The sequence below is a fragment of the Larus michahellis genome, chromosome 19, assembly GCF_964199755.1.
Source record: "Larus michahellis chromosome 19, bLarMic1.1, whole genome shotgun sequence".
Taxonomy (NCBI): domain Eukaryota; kingdom Metazoa; phylum Chordata; class Aves; order Charadriiformes; family Laridae; genus Larus; species Larus michahellis.
The window spans coordinates 7,769,137-7,792,956 of record NC_133914.1 but is presented as its reverse complement, the minus strand read 5'-3'; the positions used below and the strand labels follow the sequence as shown (position 1 = coordinate 7,792,956).

At 55.7% G+C, this 23,820-nt stretch overlaps 1 protein-coding gene across 12 annotated transcripts in view; it reads right to left on the bottom strand.

The window, feature by feature from the left end:
- Nucleotides 1–3,334: 3,334 nt before the first annotated feature.
- SCMH1 (Scm polycomb group protein homolog 1) overlaps nucleotides 3,335–23,820 on the bottom strand; it is an 81,685-nt gene continuing 61,199 nt past the window's right edge. For 7 of the 12 annotated variants that reach the window (XM_074562701.1, XM_074562702.1, XM_074562706.1 and 4 more), the window contains 5 exons: nucleotides 23,168–23,353; nucleotides 17,100–17,231; nucleotides 10,724–10,927; nucleotides 9,426–9,568; nucleotides 3,335–5,346 (listed from right to left, as the gene is read on the bottom strand). In XM_074562701.1, the coding sequence (XP_074418802.1) occupies nucleotides 5,221–5,346; nucleotides 9,426–9,568; nucleotides 10,724–10,927; nucleotides 17,100–17,231; nucleotides 23,168–23,353 (791 nt within the window). In that variant the 3' untranslated portion in view covers nucleotides 3,335–5,220. The remainder of the gene's footprint in view (nucleotides 5,347–9,425; nucleotides 9,569–10,723; nucleotides 10,928–17,099; nucleotides 17,232–23,167; nucleotides 23,354–23,820) is intronic. The other 5 variants (XM_074562711.1, XM_074562712.1, XM_074562707.1 and 2 more) reach the window with 3 other exon arrangements.

The window sequence follows — 23,820 nt, the reverse complement described above, 5'->3', positions numbered from 1 at the left end:
GCTTGCTGTATTGCTTCCATAGCTCAGAGGGAGAGAGAGGACTGAAGTACTGATTGTCTAATTTTAAAGAATCGCACTGCATTGGCAGTGGTTTTTAGACACGTATTTCCAAATTATGGATGGGGAAACCCGGGGACTCCGGCCTGAGCCCGCAGCCCGTGCAGGGCAGGAAAAATGACGATTTTCAATTGAATTGTGCTGGAAGTTGCCTGTTGGGGGGTTTGCTCCCTCCTCCTCCACAGGAGGGAGAGCCGCTTGCCTGGTGGCCCAGGGCTGTGTCTTTGGGCTGCGTGGCCGTGCTGGGCTGTCACTGCTGCTGCTCGCTGCCCTGGGGACAAGTGTTCCAGGGCCACCTTCACCTGGGCTCGGGGCACCCTGTGGTTGCCGGCCGCTGCCCTTGAGCTGCAGCCTCGGGCTCTGGGGAGGCGGGAGGAGCGCTTTCTCCCCTCACTCCTCATCTGGCCTTGCTCCGGAGTGCGGGGGCCAGGCTGGCTCCTGACTGCGGGACCTGGGTGCTCCCCGAGCCCGAGGACCGTGCGTATTCTGCTGTAGCGTTAATAGCGCCGCCATCGAGGGAGAGCTGAGCGCCCTGGGCTGAGGCTGTCCCCTGGGAGAGCGGGGAGCTGCCCCGGGGGGAGGAGGGCTCAGGTCCCCCCGGCACAAGCCCTGCAGCCTTTCCCGGGCACCAGGTACCAGCCCCACGCTCCTCTGGCCCTAAGGGAGGCCGTGGCTGCCCCCAGCCTGATGGTGGGTGTGCTGGTGAAGCCATCCCCCCAGCTGGGCTCCCGTTGGGGGGGGGGCGGGCAGGGGGCAGCCCCAGGGTGGCCTGTCCACCCTGCCTGAGCTGGGGCAGCACAGCTGGGGCTGCTGCAGGGGTCTGGAGCGGCTGAGGGAGCTGGGGGTGTTCAGCCTGGAGAAGAGGAGGCTGAGGGGAGACCTTCTTGCTCCCTACAGCTCCCTGAAAGGAGGGGGCAGCCAGGGGGGGTCGGTCTCTTCTCCCGCGTGATGGGATGAGAGGAAACGGCACCAGGGCAGGTTTAGGATGGGTATTAGGAAAAATTTCTTCACCAAAAGGATTCTCAAGCATTGGAAGAGGCTGCCTGGGGCAGTGGCGGAGTCGCCATCCCTGGAGGGATTTAAAAGCCGGGCAGACGCGGTGCTGCGGGACGCGGGTCAGTGGTGGACTTGGCAGCGCTGGGTTAATGGTTGGACTCGATGATCCGAAAGTTCTCTTCCAACCAAAATGATTCTATGATTTTTAGCTCCGTAGCTGGGGCTGCAACAGAAATGGGCATTTAAAGTTCAAGAAAGGAAGACGCAGTGAAATTTCACAAATAAAACGGACCCCCGCAGGGCTTGTCTCTCGGGGGCAGGAGAATGGTCGCTGTGGGACCTGGCGAAGGCACCACCGTGCCCCAGCAGCTCAGCCCCTTCCACCCCAAAAGGTGGATGGATCCAGCTGCCCCTCGGGCTCTGCTGCCGCGGGGTGCGGGCAGGGACACGCGCTCTCTCCCCGGCTGTCCCTGGAGGAGACGCTGGCTGGGGGGACAGGGCTGGGCGCTGGCACGGTGGAGCTGCGGGTCCCCATCAGCCCGGGCCGGGAGCACCACGCTGCTGCCACGCAGTCCCAGGGACCAGTTTGGGCCAGAGGCACCCGAACAGAGGTCCTGGGGTGCCCAGTGAGCCCCGAGGCTGCAGGAGAGACCTGGGCTGCTCCTCCTGCCCCACTCCACCTGGTGCTGGACCTCCAGGACCAGCCAAGACCCCTTCTCCCCAGCAGCACCCTCCTCGCTGCCCTCCCCGGGGACTGGGTGCCTCTCCGCTGCCCTCTCCAGCCGCCAGCTGCTTCCCTTCGCCACCAGCCCTCAGGAGATGTCACGAGGGGCTCCAGGCGCAGCTCCAGCCAGGACACGAACCCCAGGTGAGACCCACCTCGGCATCACCGCCCCCTCCTCGTAGTGCCACTGGAGACCGGTCCTGCAGAGCACGGGGAAGGCGCAGAGCACCCCCGTGGGTGCTGCAGGTGCCCCGAGCAGGGTGTGGGGCCGGGCCAGGCCATGCCCCAGCCCCCTCCCTGTGGATGGAGTTGCCCTCGGCAGCTCACAGCAGCTCCTGGCTGACCCACAGCTGCCCAGACGTGGGGCCCATGGTCATGACAGGGAACTGCTGGAAAGGGTGCAGCAGAGGGCTACAAAGATGATTAGGGGACTGGAACATCTCTCTTATGAGGAAAGGCTGAGGGATTTGGGTCTCTTCAGTCTGGAAAAAAGACGTCTGAGGGGTGACCTTATCAAAACTTATAAATACTGAAAGGGTGGGTGTCAGGAGGATGGGGCCAGGCTCTTCTCAGTGGTGCCCGGGGACAGGACAAGAGGCAATGGGCACAAACTTGAGCATAGGAAGTTCCACCTAAACATGAGGAGGAACTTCTTTACCCTGAGGGTGGCAGAGCACTGGAACAGGCTGCCCAGAGAGGTGGTGGAGTCTCCGTCTCTGGAGACATTCAAAACCCACCTGGACGTGTTCCTGTGTAACCTGCTCTAGGTGACCCTGCTCTGGCAGGGGGTTGGACTAGATGATCTCCAGAGGTCCCTTCCAACCCTATGATTCTATGATTCTATGATTCTATGACAATGGTCTATATTGGCAAGCAGTGATGGGGCTCGTAGCTCAGCTGTCCCCCCCTCACCTTGGGCCCACCCGCCGTTACCTGCCCCAGCGCACCGTCGCGGGGCAGATGTGCAGATTTGAGGGGTGTTTGCACAGGGATGGGTTCGGGGACTCCAGCCGGGGGCCGCTCCCCACCCCAACACCCCCACAGGCTCCAGGCAGGAATTGTGAAAGCCTCTGCCCCCCCCTGCTGCCGCTCCTGGGCTCCAAGCGGCGCTGGAAGGGGGGTGGTGTTCATGGAGCCTCTCCACCACGCGTGCGCTGCAGCACAGGGGCCTGCAGTGCCTCCGACAGGGATGTTCCCGGGGAAAAAAACATCCTGGAGAGCAGCAACCAGCTGCGTTGGACGGGACCAAGTGACGCTGGAGGCGTTTGAGAGGCGGCGCTGCAAAGAGCAGAAGCCTGGGGGGTGCGGTGGGGGGGGGGCCCACTGCTCCTCGCTGTCCCCGCCAGTGAGCCCCCATCCATCGCGTCACCACATTGCTGTCTTGGTTTGTTTCCTCAGCCCCGCTCTGCCCCAGCTCTCCCACAGGAGCCGAGCAGGGCTTTGCCGTCCTGAGGCGACGCTCCACGGCCTGTCCCTGCGCCCCCCAGCACCCCCTGGGGCCAGGGTGACGCTGCCGGTGCCCAGCCCAGCGCTCCCATCAGTGCACACACAACCAGCGGGGAGGAACTTAGTTATCCTTTTATTTATAAACAAATCAACGTAAAATAAGTGCAGAGGAAAGCACTGGCTGACCCCGCACGGGGACCTGTCTGCAGCGGGATCAGCGTCGGGTGGAAACGAGGGGCGTCCCCGGGGCCGATGCTGCGGGCAACGGGGCCGGAGCCCCACCTCCCCCCGAGCACACGCCGCAGCAGGGGCTGCAGCACAGACAAAAAGCCTTTTTATTACTTTGGGGCTTGGGGTATTTTTTTTTTCTTTTTTTTTGCAATTATTCCCCTTAGGGGTAAACCTGACCCAGTGCAAGAGACCGGAGGGTCCTTCCCCACAGGCCCCTTCTGCTGCTGGCCGGGGCCCAGGCGGAGGCGGGGACGGGGTGCGGGACGCTGCTCTGGGTGCGCAGAGGGTGAGCTGACGACAGGAGGGGGAAGTGCTTGCAGTGGGGGATCCCCGTCCCAGCCCTTTGGTCATCGCAGAAAGGGAGCGGGAGCTGTGGGTGCGTGTGTGGGGCAGCCCTCGCCTCCGCCGCTCCCGTCCCCCCATCCCCGGCTCATCCCAGGCTGGGGCAGGCAACGCTCGAGGGGACGGGCGGCCCCTGTCCCCACAGCCGCTGCCCAGGGGCCGCAGCAGCGTGGCTGGGTGGCCTCCGCTCCGATGCTCCTCTTGCAGCTGCAGTAACGTGTCTAGGAAGCGGGTTACCGCTCAAGTGCCATCAAAAATAAATACATTAGACTGTCTGAAACAAACAGGTGCCCCCGGGCAGGGGAAAGCCCTCGCAGGAAGAGCAGCGCAGGGACAGGTCACCACACCGGGATCCTCTGACTCGCCAGACCCAACACCCTCTCGCACACGCTGAGCTGGGACGGACCGAAACACCAGAGGACCGGGAGGGCCCCTGGGAAGACGAACCTTTGCATCTCTGTCTAAAAATCTCCAAGAGCTGTGAGTCCAACAACAGGTAGAAAAATCATTTCATCATTTTAAACAGACAACTCCTTATAAAAAAAACCCAAAACCTCAAAAAAAAAAACCTCAAAAAAAAACAAAAAAGAGAAGGATCAGTCGAGTCCTGCAGCATCCAGCCAGCCTCTGACGCCGACCCAGGCCCGTCCTTGCCCCGGGCACGCCAGGCCCAGCCACGCTCCTCGCCTCTCCAGCAGCTCGCTCCATGCTCCCGGGCAGCGCCACGTGCCGCCGCGCGGCCTCCCGGGTCAGAAATAAATAGGAAGGTCTCCATCCCCGACCGGTGTCCCCAGCCGGAGGAAGGCCAGGAGCGGAGGGGCAGGCAGAGCTCGGGAGGTGAGTGGCCCCGGGCCGGGCAGCCGGGCTCCCCCGGTGTGGAAGACAGGGACGGGGCAGGCGTTGCTCTGAGCTCGGTGCGGTGCTACGGGGGCCGAGTGCGGGTCGGGGGCACCGTCCCCCTCCCAGACAGGTACTGGTGAAGCGCAAAGCATCCAGCCCCCCCGGCCCACCGTCCCTCCGAGGGGACGGGAGCCAAGGGCTGCCCCGAGCAGGCGAGGCCGGGAGCGCTGAGCCAAGGGAAAGGAGCTGTCGGGAGCGTCCGGTCCCCGTGGGCTCTGCCCAGAGCCGCTGCGCCATCCCAGGGAAGCAGGACCGGGAGTGCGTGGAGGAGCGCTGGCGACTCGAGTCTGGTGCGAAGCCCCGGGGCCAACCGTGCGCAGCCTCCTCCCGAGCGCCCGCCGGGGCCTGGCTGCTGGCGCAGGGGCGGGCGGGCGGCCGGACCCCTGCAGCGGGGCCGGGATGTCGGCGAGGTGTCCGTCTGCGGCGTAAAATGGGTGTGTGTGCATGCGTACCTGTCGTCAGGCGAGCGCGGGTATGGATGGCCAGGAGCGGAGCTTCCAGGATCCGTCCTGCCAAGCGTCCTCTCAGAACTTGCCTTGCTTTAGCTTGTCGATGTGGTAAGTGAGCTTCAGGGCTGGGCCCAGCTTCAGCCCCATGTACTTCATCATCATGTCACTCCGCAGCAAGAGCAGCGCTTTCCCGTCAATCTCCTGCAAGGAGGGGAAACAACAACCCTCGTGACTACCCTTGTAAGCCCCAACCCTGCCCGCGGAGCCAGGCCGTGCCCAAAGCGACGACGGCTGAAGCAGCACACGCGGGTGTGAGAGCAGCGGAGGCGGGTTTCACATAAAGTCCTTATGTGCAAGGTCCCGCAGGTGGGTCGGGGAAATCCCAAGCCCAAATCCAGGCTGGGTGGAGAATGGATTGAGAGCAGCCATGAGGAGATGGACTCAGGGTGTTGGTGGATGAGAAGCTCAACATGAGCACCTCCAGCCCAGAAACCCCCTCGCAGCCTGGGCTCATCCCCAGCAGCGTGGGCAGCAGGGCCAGGGGGGGGATTCTGCCCCTCTGCTCCGCTCGGGGAGACCCCCCTGCAGTGCTGCCTCCAGCGCTGGGGCACCGACAGCAGAAGGACACGGAGCTGTTGGAGCGGGGCCAGAGGAGGCCCCGGAGATGCTGGGAGGGCTGGAGCCCCTCTGCTGTGGGGACAGGCTGAGAGAGCTGGGGGGGGTTCAGCCTGGAGAAGAGAAGGCTCCGGGGAGACCTTCCAGCCCCTTCCAGTCCCTAAAGGGGCTCCGGGAAAGCTGGGGAGGGGCTGTTTGCCAGGGCATGTAGTGATAGGACAAGGGGTGATGGCTTCAAACTGGAAGAGGGGAGATTGAGATTAGATAACAGGCAGAAATTCTTGGCTGTGAGGGCGGTGAGCCCCTGGCCCAGGTTGCCCAGAGAAGCTGTGGCTGCCCCATCCCTGGAGGGGTTCAAGGCCGGGTTGGACGGGGCTTGGAGCAACCTGGGCTGGTGGGAGGTGTCCCTGCCTGTGCCATGGAACTTGATGACCTTTAAGGTCCCTTCCAACCCGAACCGTTCTGTGATTCTATGATAACTGCAGTGTCCCAGCGCGGGCATCCCTGCATCCCGCCCTGCCTGCAGCACGGGGGTTCAGCCCCAGACCCCCGAGTCAGCGGTGGGAAATCTGCTGGGCGATAAAGAGCCAGCAGCCATGTCCAGCCGGTCAGCAAATCCCGAAGGGAGGCAGGGAGGAAACAGCCGGGTCAGTGGAAGGACTGAGGCAGCGGCGGTGCAGGGGATGTGGCGGTGTGCTCTCCCCTTTTCCCCTTTTTCCCCCCCAGCTCCTGCTCAAGCCATGGCCATCAGCGGGAGTTGTGATGAGTTGCACTTGGGCTGTGGGGGATGGCTGGCAACATAACCAAAACCCTGTCTGGAGTGGGAACCTCGGTATCTTGTTCCCATGCGAATGTGGCTACAGGTCAACGCTCTTACTCCATAAATAGCGGACAGCCCAAGAGCCCTTTGAGCTCTCCTGCACAGCAGCAGGCTGCGCGACGGGATCTCCCCTTGAGTGGGGACGCTCGCTTAAGGTTCTGCTCCTCCAGGTCAAGAGATTCCTTGCCGCAACAGACTCTCGGTCAGCGACTAACAGCATGCTAAACTTTGAAATCTTCGCTAAGTGATACAAGGATTGATTGCACATATCTAATCCTTTAGACATAAACCGTCGACCAAGTCTGGGACTAGGACTGGATCCAGCCGCACCCAGACTCCTCTCTGAGAAGGAGTTTAGGAAGCCGGGGCGTCCTTTCCAAACCTCGGGACTCAACGGGAGGGTCTCCCTGACGGCTTGTCTGACCCTGGCCTCTATGCAGTAAATAACCAAGCGTACCCTGGCATCGAATCTCGTAAAACACTGTCGCATTCACTGCTAACTTTGTTAAATCACTGCTTTATGTTAATAAACATTTCACTACTCTCTTACAAGTGAAGTTAATCACTCCGCCCGCGACAGGGGGGACTCTCTCTCTCTCTCTCACAGGCATCGTCACTCCGCCGCAGGGGCAGTGTCCTGGGAGCGGCCGCGCTGACGCTGAGAGCAGCCCTGCCACAGCGCACACAGCCCTCAGGCCAAGGTTTGAAGAAAGAGGGAAGGGACCAAACCCTGCAAGCCCAGGGAGACCCCCACTGCAGCAAAGCAAATTTCTGGAGTTTCTAAGCAAAGTTCCAGCAGCTGCAGAGCAGCAGTGGAGCATCTCGTCTCCAGCACAGCCGATTTCCACGTCACAGCTTTCAAAAGTATCTGATGCCTTACAGCTGAGCCAGACGTGCCCTCCCTGAGGCTCAGGAGGGGAGGGATCACGGAGCTTGAAACATCCAGAGAACAGCTTTGCAGTTGGCATCTGCGAGTTTTCCGCTCCTTCCCTTGACCTGGTCCTGGCTTGGTCCAGAGCTTCCCAGAGGATGGGTTTCCATGAAGAAAATGTTAATGGACTTATAAATGCAAAATTAAAATCACAGCCTCCAACAACAGAAAATCCCGTGCTGCGTTGATGCCCAGTTAGGTCTCACTTGGTGAGATCTCCCCTGCTTTCCCAGGATTGCCAATGCAAGGGGCTTTCATCCCGTGGAGGAGCTGAGCACGCTCTGGCATAATTAAAACAAAACACTTTTCATTTACGAGCGATTCTAAAATAGAACCAATTTAAAAAAAAAAAAACGAAAAAACAAAAAAAACCAAAAAAACGGACTCAGTCAGAAAGCAGAGGGAAGACAAAGTCCGGCAGGAACTGGGACGTGGAGCTGCCAAAATTTGCGTAGCTTTAACTGTACAAACCCCACGCGGTACGTCTGCGGCTATTTTACACTTAAAGACAAGCACAAGGACCAGAGCCTTCAGAAACCCCTTTTTATAGGAAACAGAGGAGTTTCGCAGCATCGCACTCAATGAATTCCACTTGGAACATGTTTCTTCCCAGGAGAAATTTGCTACGGGGTGAATATTAAGACTCCAGGATGAACATGGTTTTGTGTTTTCGGCGCTAGGGTTCAAATCCAGCTGAGCTGAGCTCCCCGTGCGCACAAAGGCAGCGCTGCCTGGAGCTTTCACGGGGCCGCCACGTCTTCCCCTTGGTTTCTTTCTGAGTAGCAGGATCCCCAGCCTGAACACGGTACAGGCAGGATTTACGGGGATGTTTTTCTTAGCACAAAAGTCCAGCTGGTACAAAGCGCTGCCGTACTTCTGACTCTCCCAGATTTCCCTTGTGTGATGATCTGCCCCCTCCCATACACTATATGTATGTGTTCAGCCACACACACACACGTATATAGATACACATCCACCAGCCAGCAATGTGCCCCTGTGGCCAAGACGGCCAATGGTCTCCTGGGGGGCATTAAGAGCGTGGCCAGCAGGTGGAGGGAGGTCATCCTCCCCCTCTGCTCTGCCCTGGGGAGGCCACATCTGGAGCGCTGGGTCCAGTTCTGGGCTCCCCGGGTCAAGAAGGACAGGGAACTGCTGGAGAGGGGACAGCAAAGGGCTGTGGAGATGCTGAGGGGCCTGGAGCATCTCTGTGCTGAGGAAAGGCCAAGAGCCCTGGGGCTGTTCAGCTGGAGAAGAGCAGGCTGAGAGGGGATCTCATCAATGCTCAGCAAGAGCTAAAGGGTGGGTGTCAGGAGGATGGGGCCAGGCTCTTCTCAGTGGTGCCCGGGGACAGGACGAGGGGCAACGGGCACAAAATTGACCATAGGCTGTTCCACCTAAACATGAGGAGGAACTTCTTTGCTGTGAGGGTGTCAGAGCCCTGGCACAGGCTGCCCAGAGAGGTGGGGGAGTCTCCGTCTCTGGAGACATCCCAAACCCGCCTGGAGACGTTCCTGTGCCACCTGCTGTGGGTGACCCTGCTCTGGCAGGGGGTTGGACTGGGTGATCTCCAGAGGTCCCTTCCCACCCCTGCCCGTCTGGGATTTTATGAAGAGGTAGGAATGTGCTGGTCCTCCAAGCTCCAGCCATATAATTGGCAGCACGCGATGTTTATGGCTGCTTGTGCAGATGTTCCACAGCAAACACACAACTGAGAGATGAGGAGCTTATGAGCTGCTGTTCGGGGAGAAGTTTGCTTGGCTGCTGCGGTGGTGGCAGGCGTGACATCATTTTCCCTTATCCAAATGCTAGCCTTTGCAAGGACCCTGCTCTGGCAGGGGGTTGGACTGGGTGACCTCCAGAGGTCCCCTCCCACCCCTGCCAGTCTGGGATTGTGTGATATACAGACATACTTACATGTTTTCGAAAGAGGTCAGCGTGGGGGCCCAGCTGTGGGTCCGCTTCTCGTATGAACTGCATCACCTCCTCCACCGTCCAGGACGAGGGGTCGCGGCTGGTGAGCCGAGAGACGTCTCGAGATCCAAGGTATCTGTCTGAGCCTGGGGGGCATTGCAAGACAGCAGCCGTTACCCGGGGTGTCCCCGCAGCATCGCCCCAGCACTCGCTCCCCCTTGGGCCACCACTCGGTGTCCTCTCTCCCAGCAACGGCAGAGACAAGCTGAAGGGCACGTCCCGGCCGTGCCCGAGAGATTCCTGCGGTACAGGTCTGGCACCAAAGCATCCTTAGGCCTGACTTGTTGGGGCAGCCTTCTATACTGAGCCCTTTTCCTCACACTAAGCTCCCATTTCCCCGTGCCCCCCTTCAGTTGAGTTTGCTCCCCCCGCTCTGTGATGGTTCCCACCTTTGCAGAAAACAATCCTCCATCCCCACTTCTCTCCCCACGCACCGTTTCTCCCCTCGCTCCCCCCGGCTCCGAACGCCACCTTTAGCCATTTTAACACAGCAAAGCTGTTCTATGTTTTCATCGGCTGCGTTTTCTGATGGACTGAGCCCATACGCAACATTCTGTTGTCTTGAAGCACCGCCCGAGCTAACAGAAGTCCTGCTCCCAGTGTGCCGGTGTCGGCACGGCCCGTTGTTCCAGCTCTCTGCCCGCACACACGGATGCGGCGTGAGGCAGACGCATCAAGGCATCAGCAGCCTGAGCATTTTTAGAGGCTTTTACTGATGCCGTGCACCTAAAATTACACCTTGTTTTGCAAGCACCTGGGTTTGACACGTGCTGATTTACTGCGATGACCAGCTCTCCTGCCCCTGTTCCTCCACACAGACCGGAGCCACTCGCCCGTCCCCCCGTCCCCCCCGCCCAGCCCCCAGCCCCATCGGCCAGCTCTTGGCTCCCCGGCCATTCCCGAGCCATCCTCGCGGACTCAGACACCTGTTTATTGCTTTGACAGCCCCCCCGCTCATGCTCGCAAATCCAGCTCCTGCCTAATCCTTCCTACCCACTGGCCTCCGGGTCCCACTTCATCACCACGCCGCACAAGTGACCCCGCAAGCGTCACCTTTCCGTATTTCCACCCGCCCATCTGCCACGTTCTCTAGAGCTACCGTTACACCTAACCGACTACCTGTTTAACAGTGTAGAAGCCAGTCTCTGGTACTTGCTGAAGTTAGAAAGGTGTAACTGGAGTTAGAAAAGCCCGTTATTGCCCAGTTTACAATCGGAGGGCTGGCTTCGTAACTCTCTTACCCCCAGAGCTAAGCCTACGCAAGGCAGAGGTGCTGCCCTGGCTGAGGCTAGAGGGTTGGTGCAGGTGCCTGTATCCTTGCAGGCGATAGTCTCTGGAGCTCCTGCTGTGGCTGGATGAATTGACAGAGTTCAAGGCAGAGTCCATGGGGTCCAGGCGAGGCTCCAAGGGCCCTGGGAGCCCGTCTCCCAGAACAAAGGTTTCACCTGGAACGCACCAAGCTGCAGTCAGTGCACCCGAACGCCACGCAGCCCGAAGTCACCGCTCGGCGGCAGAAAGCAGAACGGCAGCACGGGCAGCGCTCGCGCGTGGCTACGGGCGCAGGCTGGGACCACCGCGTCGGTGGCCTCCTGGGAAGCACAGAAATGACACCGGGCACTGCTGAAGTGCTGCAGCCTCGTGTTTGCCTGGCCAGTCCAACCAGCCAGCAGTGGCAATGGTTGGTACCCGCACTGGAGCAACAGCTACCCTGTTAATGTCACCACCAGCTCTGGCTTGCGGTCCCGTGTCCTTACCACTTCCAGAGGCCCTTTGGTGGCAGCGGGGCACCGCGGGGGCAGGCGCTGGAGGGCCACCCGTCCTGGATGCCAACAGACACAGGACTCACACAACAGCCCTGAGCGGGGAGAGGAGGCTCCCCGAGATTCGGGGGACTGGCCGCACACGATCGGCATTAGCCAGGTAAGGGACCAGGCGGTTGGGACCAGGGGGAAGTTCAGTGAGGCTCCTGCTGCAACCCGGGCAGTGGCACACACGCAGAGCAGGAGGAGCAGGAGGCTCCTCGGAGCGGCTCAGCTGCACGGTCATGGCCCGGCAACGCTCTCAGGCCATGCTGACCCTCTGGCCCCAAAGCAAGGTGCTGAGGACGGGCTGCTCACTCCTCCTGACCTCCTGCGGGGCCCCTCGTCGCTGCCTAACCCAGTCGGTGACCAACAAACACCCTTTGCTGGGACGCGCGCAGGAGGGACAGGGCAGAGGCCTCTCCCAGTGCGTGACTGGCTTCCTCACCTTCTCTTCCAGAAACACATTTAATTTTCAGCTGCCAATGGCAGTATTAGGATGGAGGGGCTGAGGAAACTATCCGGGGTGATATATTGTGTTGGCTGAGCCAGCGAGATCTCTCTTCGCCGTTATACTGTGACAGCTTCACCCTAGGGCCACGCGTTTGTAGATTTGACTACGGCACACGCAACCTAGTCTCGCTCCAGGTGGACCTGATGCCTCATGAGTCATCCCCAAATACCTGCGTTCTTTGTTATGAAATACCTGGCAGGTTCATACAGCCCCAGAAGAAAGCAGCTCCAAGGAGGGGTATTGCCAGCGCACTCTAGGCTGGGAGCTGGAGCTCCTCTACCAGCATCCAGAGAGACCCTGGATCAGCTCACAGTCCTGAGCTACTGCCACTCAAACACCATGGTAGGTGACAAGGATGAAGAAAATGGAGGGAATGCCCCAGCCAGGCCCTGGGCTTCTTCCCTGGGCCTTCCCAGACCGCGGGAGCAGCAGGTGAGAAGCCAGGACAGCGAGGCTGTGCTGAAGCCGGATGGCGGTGAGGGCACAGAGTCGATACTGCAGCCCATGAGACCCAAAATCTGGTGAGATCTTCCCAAACTTTCCTGGGAAGCTGCTGCTGCCATGCTCCACTGCAGGGAGATGCAGGATGCCAGAGCCTGAAGTACCTGAGTGTTGCAGAGGTTGGGCCTCACCAAACAGGGCAACCTCTCTTGGAGGCACATTGTTTTATCTGGTTTCTATGAACTACGGGACCATTCTGTGAACTGGGATCCTCTGGTTTCAGTGCTTCCGCTGTCTGTGTTTGAGCAGAGATCTCAGAGGCGAGTTCAGCTGGAGGCAGCCAGCTCGTACCTTCCCTGGCTTCACCTCCCAAGTCTACAAAACGGTCCCCCTTGGCTAGATGTTTGGCAATCCAGTGAAGCAGCTGTGAGGTTATCACCTGCATCTCATGGGCTTTGTTACGCTGCATCTGAGGCATTTCTGCCTTTTTTTTTTTTTGCTTTTAGGGTCTCTGGGACACCCTCAGAAACCAGCAGCACATCCTGAAAACCTCCTGTAGAAACGGTGCTGCTGTGAAGACGGTTACTCCGCCGGTGCCCTGTGCTGTGTGCTGGCCCGCGTGTCCCTAGCTCCCACGCGAGTGGTTGTGTTTTCACCTGCTCTCTCTGCCTAAAAGGAGGCTTTCTGACTCGCGACTATTCCTGAGGAACTTTGTACTCCTCCTTCGCTCCCGCACCGCTTTCCCACCATCCCGTTTCAGCACGAGACTGGATGCCGACCCAGCACCGAGCTGGCCGCTCTGGCCCAGGGGTGGACAGAGTTTCCTTGGCTAGGCCCACAGTGGATGTGACTTACACCAGTGGCACTTTATAGGAGTGTGATGGTTTGGGCCGGGCTGGCCGCTGGGATGAACGACAGATGCTCTCCCCCACCTGTCTCTCCAAGGTGCTTCTTCATAGTAACTACATTTGGTTTGCTCTCCAACAGGACAGTTCTGCTGAAGCCCCAAACCTCTTCCCATTAAACATCTCTGCAAAAGGGTGAGCTCTGACTCCTGGGGAAGTGCAGAGGCACGAGAGGGGTCGGGGGGCACAGCCCTCTTCACTGGTCTGGGTGCTCTGCGACAGGAGAGCGGCTGTGGGAACGGCAACAGGTCTGTGCTGCACATCCCCATCCTCCAGGAAACGCCAGTACCCTCTGCGAGGTGATGCGCAGCCTCGACGTGCCAGGAAGCCCCGGGACACTCGCCTCAGATGTGCTGGGTCAGGCAAACGCCTGTGTCCAACTGCTTGTGAAGAGCCCAAAGCTCACACAGAGCGGATTTGTGTCAGCAGAAGGAATTTCGGGGCTCAGCTAGCAAAGACCACAGCTCGGGAGGCCCCGTGCACACGTTCACATCGGTGCAACGCTAAGGATCCAAAACTCACCCTCGGAAAATATTTAACCTAACAATAACTGTCGTTCTTCTGATGTGAACGCACTGTGATGCATTCTTCAGATATGCGATCATGTTCTCACACGTGCTTAGGATCATACATCCGAAGAGGAGGATGAGGCCAGACAACTGGGGAGCACGGCTTGGGTTTGCTCAAAAGGTAGAACTGAAGCCGTGTGTTCACCCTCAGGTGTCGTTCTCCAGACTGGTGAGCGCCTGGTTGTGCTGCAAGTGTTGCAGCAGAGCTGGAGGCTTCTTGGTAGGGTCAACGCAAGAGAGATTTAGGATTTTCTTAAAAATACAAACACAAAGAGAAGCGCTCAAGTGAACGACACCTCCAGAAACAGGAGAGGGAAACAAGGCAAGAAGGGAATGATTCCCAGCCCTGTGAATCGTCTGGAGCAGAAGACACCGTGCTTCTACAAGTGGCAGGGCACCAGCTGCCTGCAGGCACAGACACTGTCCAGAATCCTCTCGCCCTTGATAATCAGCTTTGGAGTGAGGAGGAGGTGGTTAATTCTTAGGTAGATTTTCTTATAAAACCTGCTAGTTTTAAATAAGACTTGCGTTTGGAGCATCGTAGGAAAACAAGCCACGATTAGTGGTGGAGAGGCAGGGAGCAGATAATCAAAGTTTAATTAAACAAATAGTGCTATAGATTCAAGAGGGTCGTTTTACTGCTAAAACACGGAGTTTGGCCACAAGCATAAATCTGATTTGCACAACTACCAAACACCCACTGTTTCCAACAAATGATAGCCTTTGAAAAGCAGGTCCCCACTGTGCTGGAACTGCAGCTTTTTAGCAAAAAGCTACAAAAATGCCACTGGATGCGAGAGGAAAAACAACGTCAGACGCGAGATCCACTCCTCAATCTCTCTGACTTCTTGCCAAAGGCACGATGCATAAAGACTTCCCACTGCTACTCACTGCCTTCAATTTGGCAAACAGGAAACTGCTCAGGTACTGGTGTCTGCCACACTGCTGAAATCAGAGCACGCTCTGCTGGGGGAGTTATCTCCATGAGAAGATGCACCTCCTTGCTCGAGAAATACTCAATATCGGAGTATTTCGGGCTCAGATTCTTAAAATATACGCTGTGAAATGCAAACATTCCTGCTTTTACTTACATTTCAAGGTAGAGGGGGATGAACAAGCTTTAGCTGAGGGCCATGCAGATGATCCGAGGGCTGGAGCCCCTCTGCTGTGAGGACAGGCTGAGAGGGTTGGGGGGGTTCAGCCTGGAGAAGGCTCCGGGGAGACCTTCCAGCCCCTTCCAGTACCTGAAGGGCCTACAGGAAAGCTGGGGAGAGACTCTGGAGCAGGGAGTGTAATGATAGGACGCGGGGTAACGGCCTCAAACTGAAAGAGGGGAGATTTAGGTTGGATCTCAGGAAGAAATTCTTGGCTGTGAGGGCGGTGAGCCCCTGGCCCAGGTTGCCCAGAGAAGCTGTGGCTGCCCCATCCCTGGAGGGGTTCAAGCCCAGGTTGGACGGGGCTTGGAGCAACCTGGGCTGGTGGGAGGTGTCCCTGCCCAGGGCAGGGGGGTGGAACTAGGTGATCTTTAAGGTCCCTTCCCACCTGAACCATTCTGTGATTCTGTGTGATTCTGTGATAAAAATTAGTTTCTAGATGGAATTTGGAACTTCACTTCATTTCTTCCTGCCCTGTACAGCCCTCTGCTTGGATCAAGAACAGGAACAAGACCAAGTTGCTGTCGCAAGTCGACACACCAACTGGAGCACTGCTGTCCCATGAAGGCACACTTTCTGCCCACTTGTCTTTACTTCTACTGAAGATGCTGGAGTACTCTGGGCATCCAGATGTCACGTCCCATTCAAAAGCCAAGAGATAACTGAGTAGACTTTGAAGTAGCCTAAGAACCAGTCTTGTAGACAACCTGACGTAGGTTCCTCTGTGGAATTACCCATCACGCAAGCCTTCTCTCTTCACTGACATCATAAAGAGCGTACAATACTCACCACCTAACCAAGGCACCTTAATCTTTAAAGCACACCACCGCACTTCAAGAACAGGCCGAACACTGCATGTTCCTGCTGGTAGAGGAGGAGCTGACAGGCTTCGCTAAAGGTTCCCTAAGTGCAGTGGTTGATGTATTAGAGAGTAATGCCAAGGCAAGGACGTGTACCTAGAGGTGAGAAACAAAGTGGGCCTCAAGCAACAATTTTTGACTTGTCAATATGCAGGGACAGACCTTGTCACCTTGTTCTTCACTTCAGCTATGTGACAAACCTACAATTTTAATCAATGTAGATACTAAGGCCACTAGAAACTGTCCATCATAGGCTGCAAGTTCAGATCAGCTGTGCTTAGATACGGGGTCAGTCATCCTGAAGAGCACAGGGCACAGCGATGGACCGAGACTGAAACTACACCCCAGCGCAGGGGAGGCTGTGCACTCTCGGATCTGGGGTTGACAACCCAAGTCCAGCAAACTCCGCAAGAGCCAGGGAAATGGTGATTCTAAAGGGACAGCAACAGAGCACAAAGCCACTGAACTGTGAGCCCAGCCAAGAGTCTCCAGCAATTTTTCAGGGACGTACTACACAGAATTGAGACTAACACCTTGGCAGATTTCACCATCAATTAATTAAAAGGCTTCAGTAAGGTTGAATCTCCAATCTGCATCATGGAGTGTTTGCAGTTGAAAACAAAGGGGAAGGTGGAAGTGTATTTATTGAAGACTCCTGCTCAGGCTCGGGTAGTCCTCCAGCTACCTGGACCTCTGGAAATCTCCCACCCGCACATGGAAGGGACGCCTATGGCCGACATACCAAAAGGACATTTCTGCAGTTGCTCTTGAGACCGTGGCACAGCACATCTGCACCAGCGTTACCCGATGGACACTGCAGGAAGCAGCAGCGCTGCAGGATCTGATTTGATCTGGTTTAGCTGGTGGAGCACATGCTGGGGAGACCCTCTCCGCTATTTAGGGGGGGATTGTGAGGAACAAGATGGGATCCTGGGAAAGGGCAGCAGGTTCCTGGCCGTACAGCTGCACATCAGCATCTGTACAATACACTGCAGCAAACCAGCACGGAAAAATTCAGGGGAAGATTGACTGAAGCAACTGGACAGTTTTATGACCATTAATACCACGCATAGCAATGGAAGCTAAAATACGGGTAATGAAATCCCAGATTATACGGTATTAGATGATGACTATCAGGGTTAGAAGGAATTCTCCCTGCGTTCCACATGCCTTACACAACTGCTTGGGGAACCTGCCTTGGCACAGAGTGGTTTCTTCACTTCTCTCTGAAACACCAAGCACCGACCCATGCCAGAGACAAAGCAAAGCAGACTTCCTAAACCCACGGCTTGATTCAGCACGGCAAATCTAATCCTGCTGTATCCATTACAAGTTGCTATAAACAGCCAGCTTTGGGAAGAGACGCTGTGCTCACCTTCCAAAGGGTGACGGTCATTCTTTGGTAACTTGGGGGAGAGAGGAGCACTGTATGGAGGGGAATCTTGGGAATATCGCTTTGTACCCCGGCCTGGTCCCTGCAGAGTGCCGTCTAACGAACTGCTTCTGTCTAGGAAAAGAGAACAAGCCCTATTTAGGAGTGGAGACTTTCTGGCAAATTCAGTCTTGCCAGAGTCACTTGGGACTCGCGTGCATCGCCAGCCTGGTAACAGCCTGTTAAAACTGCAATCCAGCACATCCGTCACTGCTTAACATTTTATATTTTGCTTTGCAAATTTTATCAGAGAAAAAAGGGTGGCGAGAAACCTAGCAAAGAATCTTAGCCATGTTTTGCCGTATTTCACCCCAAATATTGCCTTTGATTGACTTAATTCCTTTTCTCCTCATTCTACCCCTTGGCTCATCCCGCACGAATCCTGCTCCTCCCCACTCTTCCCCTTTCAGACGCACGTAACCCTGGGACGATTTGCAAACAACCCTTGGATGATTAGCAAACACTCTGTGCCATACACAGTGCTTGATTAAACCGTACTCAAATTTTCAATCTTTCCCCAAATGGATCCCACGAGCGCCCCAGCTGTTGCGGCTGCTCTTCTCCAAATGCTTTCCCCAGGCTGGGGATCTCCGTGTTGTACCGCAGCAGAGGAGACGTTGGGCTGGGCTGCGGGACATCTCCTCTCAGACGGCTGAAGGCTGCACACAAAGTGTCAGTGGGTGGATGAACACAGGGAATGGAAGTGCTAACAGGGATGGGGGCAGCAGCCAGGCAAGCGACACGGTGGGTGGCAGACCATGGCTCGTCTGGACAAGGCATGGTCACCTGGGAAGCAATGAGGAGGTGGCCCACCAGCCGCCGCCTGCCCACGCGGGCCACCAGTGCTCCTGGGTGGCTCCTTCCAGCTGCCCCGAGCGTGGGTGACACGTGTGAGCCTGCAGCGTTCCAGGCGTGTGGGGAGAGGGGTGAAATGCTCGTAGACAGATGCCGGGAGCTGGGCAACAGCAGGGAGCAGCCCCAGCTGCCGGTGCAGGGCAGGGACGGGAGCTGGAGGGGTGACGGAAATACGGCGGGGAGCGACTGGGACCGGACACCAGGGGAGATGCATCACGCCAAACAAAGAAACAAAGGTACGGATGGGTGGGAAGCATCAGACGGTCACAATTTAGCTGACTAAAGAGAAATATAAAGGTAGAGAAAAATATCTGTTTTACCAAAATTCTTTGGGGAAACGATCAGCTGCTCATACTGAGGCCCTGGGACTCCATACGGGTTTGATCAAAAATCACTGTAACATCATTAGAAATCTGTAAAAATACCGTCCTCGGGACGAGTCCCTGTAAGAAACATTCATTGCCCAGACAAAGGCGGGAAAGAAATGTTCTTAGCAATGTCTCTGGATATCTCTACATGTAACACTGCATGACCTTCTTCACCAAACAGTCACAGAACCACACCAAAAGATGATGCTTTTTAAAGGTTTCATTAGGTTTTGTTTTGGGTTGGTTTTCAAAGTAATGCAAACACAGAAGGTCAGGCTGTAGAAGGTAACCCAGGGCATCAGAAGTTACGTCAGTGTATATCAATGGAAGGATAACCCAAAAGTAGGTCTGTAGTTAGGGTCTCTGATTTTAAAGGACAAATTTTAAGAAACTAAAGAAATGGAGTAATGCATAGAGCTGCACTCAGCAGTCGTGACGTGGATCATCAGGAAAAAAAAGAAAATACCTTCAGTTCCAAAGATGCCATAAACCTCATGAATGCATATGATCAGGGAGGAAATAATCTGTGAGGAAAAGCCCTCGAATCTAAATAAATGGATAAATGTTGACTTGGAGAAGGGTGCTGAGAACAAGCAGATCGTTTACTGGAGATGAGAAGGACCTGCTCAGCATGGAGCCGTACACCTCAGAGGGCGGCGAGTACAGGGACAAAGTGAACTTTATAAACTCATTCTGTCTTTTGACACAGTGCAAAGGAAAAGGCGGGACCACGTGTTCAGCTACAGAAGTAACAAGTGCATGGAAATGAAGCGAGAGGATGCTGTGCAGAAAGGTAAAGACTGAGAAAAAAGAAAAAAAGGTTGTCCTTGCCTGCAAACGCAAAAGAAGAGGAGCACATCTGCCCATGCCCAGGCTTGTGCTGTTGGCCATCCCACGGCAGGATGGATGCCTCTACAGTCAGGGAGAGACTGGTCACCTCATCTCATCAACTCAAAGTCAAGGCCAAAGCTCCTACTTTAGGGTGCTGTAACTTGCAGTGACCGCACCGGTGCCTCCTCCCACGCAGAGCGTGCCTACTCACCTAGCTCGGGTGTCCATGCCTCTGGGACACCCACCTGGCCTTCAGTCAAACAAATGCCACCCTTCGCTTCCAGTCGCAGCCACGCTGAACACCGGGGCAAAGCTCGAAGGATGGAAGAAAGGGGACAGGAATGAAAATACGCACCATTGACTAAGGAGTGGAAGTCAAATGACTGAACATACTCCAACTGGGGACGTGAGGGTGCAGTGGAAGCCAAAACGTAACTTAGGAAAGAAGGCGCACGTGAAACCCTGGGTCTGCTGCAGCAAATTCTAACAAAACTCAATGACGCACTGCTCAGAGTGACTGGAAAGACAGTGCTAACATTTAAATAAGAAGGGCAAAATATTATTTTGGCAATGAAATGCTCATGTCTGACCTCAGCAGTACCACAAGGCTTGTAGGAGGTTCTGAAGGAATGGGTAAGTAAAATCCTGCAGTTACACAGGGCACATACCACGGCAGGCATTCATCAGAGGAGACTAACCCAATAGTGTCCTCATCCTGGGAAAACAACTGATCTGCCAGAGCGGTCAATCTCATTTACCCGGAATTCAGCAAGGCATTTGATACGGAGAACATGAGGATACCAGAAGCTTTGTTCCACGCACAAACATCTGATTTGAGGGGAAAAGCATTCGGCAGAGCACTGAGCAAGACCATGAGGCTGGAGAGCAATGGCTAACCAATTTTCTCAAGGATCATTCTTGAGTCCAGTGTAATTTAATATTTTTGGTATTAACTTTGCACAAATTTTAGAGATTCACTAATGAAATCTGTCGAAGTCTTCCCACGTGAGGCCAGATAAAGCCGAAAAAATACATGTAGAACAGAGTACCAGAAAGGAGGTAAATCCAGCAGTAAAACGCAGATGTGCACTTGAAGCATTGTCCCATGAGCTGGGAACCTGCAGTTGACAATAATGGATGAGAAGAACAGGGTATGCGACCAGGACGGGTTGATCATCACCTGCTACAAGGATACAGTGACGAAAAGCGGCTTCCACAGACATTTCTTGTGTGCGCGGTGGTGCCAGTGCTGTGGCACCAGGTTCTCATGAGCTCTTCCCCAGAGTGCTGGGTGGCACTCTGGTCGCCTCATGAAGTTTAATTCAAATCAACCCTAGATGAGGAGAGCAGAGACCTTTCTCACCAGGGCAGCCGAAAGGCGAGCTCCCCTGAAGGATACGACTGCTCTCTTAACTGCTCCCAGAAGAAGGTGAACTAAACTAAGCTAAACGACAACGTAAAGACAAGGACAGACGGACACCATGTTGCCCAAGAATAAATCTGGGCTAGAAACTACAACATAGTTTCTAAAAACTCATCAAAGAACCTTGGAGCAGCCTCCAGTGGAAAAGCAAAATCTCCAATTCCAGAGTTAATGAAAGCAACGGCGTGTGCTGTCGTGCCTGTAATAACAGGACCCAACGCTCAGTGGTCCAGAACGTGCCTCCAGTCCGGTGCTTTCAGATGGCTCCATGTCGTATCTACCTGTTCACAACATTTCACAGCCCATCCCTGTTCTTATTAACTGCAATCAACTTCCCATTTTTTTGCAAATCCACTGTTTCCTGATGTATAACTTAATCCGTTTCCCCTTATTTCCATGATTATGCCTTACTTAGGAAAACAGAATGCCAGGACGCAGCCAACCCAAGGGCTGCTGCAGACCTTCCTTCTTCTGCCCCAAGCACACGCACGAATGCTCCATGGCATCCGCAGTGATGCTCCTGTAAAGCGAGTTTGTTCTGGGAATTGAGAGCAGCTCCCAGTGCTAACCAGGGATCGTTTTCTGGAAGAACCAGGCCCATTCGGGCACATGAGCACCTGCATCCATGAGGAAACAAGACAGGACACACAGAGCTGAAGGTGAGACCACGCAGCCTCGACACTTTGTGTGATTTAAGCTGCTGTACAACTGCATCCTCATTCTTCCATGACCAGCCCTAACCTCTCAAAATCGCCGGTACTGTTTCTTCGCCCTCACCAGAAGCCACGTAACGTGTAGATAACAATGTTTATCATCTTCTTTCAGGTGCTTGAGAAAAATGTTAGATGCCCAGATGCCCAACAATCGCTGAGACATCAGTACGAACTACAGGACTAGGAGTCAGCACTTCTCTGGACTGCGGTGGATCTTTCTTTAATCCCTGCAAACACTGCAGAGTTCAGGATGAGCAGGTCTCAGCAACGTGTCATATCTGGTGCTCTGCCTTTATACTCTTCCATGCTGCCAGGCAGCCCAGCTCTTAGCACAGACACCACTGACATCTCATGGTGGCTAGAAACCACGCGTGCGAGCTACAAGACCCTCTCCATCCAAGCCTGCTACCATGCCCAGACCCTCTTCCTCTTCCTCCCATTCTGGTTTTGCTCTATCTCATGACGACAGGGTACTTCCACATTGAAACATGGGGATTTCTTCTAACTGGGGGGGGGTCCCTAGACGGGTAACCAGTAACTAGACATGCTGTTCCTGAACAGGCCACAGCAGCCAACCCACTCCCTACAGCTCCTCTTCCTGCAGCACAGCCCAGATCCCTGCTCCTGGTGCTGCTGGCTCCAGCATGGCTCCGCACAGCCCCAGCCTGCAGGCAGCAGATCAGCCATGGAGGAAGCAGAGGACAGTCACTCCAAGATCCTCAGGCTCTTTACACTGTCACTAATCCCTTCTCCTGAGCCCGGGGGCTTTGCGGGATGCAATGGAGCACTGTGGCATTAGGCCGTTGCCTCTAAGCTTCACGCTTAGCAACTTTTCCTTACAGACTTCTTCCTAAGTGCTTATCCTTTTATATTAGAAATTCTTCCTTTTCTCATCAGACCCATAATTATCCAAAGGATTAACTCTGGAAAGACCTCAAACAGCTATTTGCTGACTCAAGGGGCAGAAAGGTAGTGGAGGAAGCAAGACAGGAGAGCAGATCAGCACAAGACACTTGTCAACAACCTGAAGAGGGTGCAGATGGCTTTTGTCCTCTCCACGACTGGCGTTCCTACAGCAGCAGCTCCCCCAGAGCCCCACAGCCAGGCAGGGAGGCAGCTTCCACCCCAGGAGCTGTTGCCACTACCCAGCACTGCGGGGAAAACTATTGGTCGTCTTGTTTTCTGCCGCTTTCACTTAAGAGCAATTTTGCAGCCTGACGATTTGCATCATGGCATGAACTATCTTGCCGGGGGTGTTGCTTCAACGCAGCGGAGCGTTAGCCATGCCAAGAAAAACAGAGCCACCTCTGCCTCAGATGCATCATCCCCGAAGGGGCTAAGCTTTCACCCAGGGCTGGATGTGCCGCCTGCTGGCAGCACACCCACAGCCGCTGTGGAAAATGCTCTGCTAGGTTTTAATTCCATTTCTAATTACAGTTTACCTGCTACACGTTATCACTCTTCTATTTCTCACGCAGAGTCTTTCACCTCAATTCCTAACTGGATGAAGTCACTATAACCAGATTACAGGAAGCGGGAAGGACTGGGGGACAAGGAGAGGAGGGACGACAAGGAGACAGCACGGATGAGCGGAAACCTACAGGCAGAGATGGAAATCAGACCGACAGGCAGAAAATACAGCAACTTGAATCCTGTGCAAAAAGAGCCCTTGCGGGCACGTGCATGACACTCGGTGTGATGCAACGGACCCTGCAGAGAGGGCTCTGAAACACAACCTGCCTCCTGAGACAAAGATAAAATCTGGGTTAAGGCATGGAGCACCTGGGGTCCCTACAACGCCGCCCCCGCCCCAGCTCCTACCTGGTAGATACCTGTCGTGGTCGTACTCGTGTGAGCGCTGCATGTGGCTGTTCTGAGTGAAAGGCTGGTTCCCAAAGAGGTTGTCACTGCGAAGATTGTGGCAGAGCTTCTCCAGGAAGCGGAGGACGTAGGTGATACTGTTTACTGCTGGCAGGTTCAGAGTGTGCTGTTCCCGATCAAACACAGCTGGAGACAGAAACAAACAGAGCCCAACACGTAAACCCCCAGCAAAGGCAGGAGGCTACGCCCAGGGCTGCACAGCCAGCTTCTGTATCTCAGCATCGCTGGTCTAGACTAGAGCAAACAAAAGCCACTGCCTTCCGCTGGCTGAGCGCTGGCGAGCTCGCTTCCCCGGGACAGGCTAAAACCAGTCTACTTGCGCCCAGCGCCAGGTACGGGGCTGCGGCGCCCGAGAAGCTGCGTTCGAGGGAATGGGAAGGCATTCAAGGAGGGCCCTGCGCTCCCAGCATCCGGGTAAACACGGGCTTAAAGGCAAAATTAAACCCCGGGGTATTTCACGTCTTTCCGTCAGGAGTTTTGAAAATCCCACCCGTTTCGCCTCCTCCCGGGGGCTCGGGCAGTGCTGGGGGACGATAACGCTGCCCAGGCTGACACCAGGGCTGCTCGCTGCCTTCTCCACAGCTCTGCCTGGA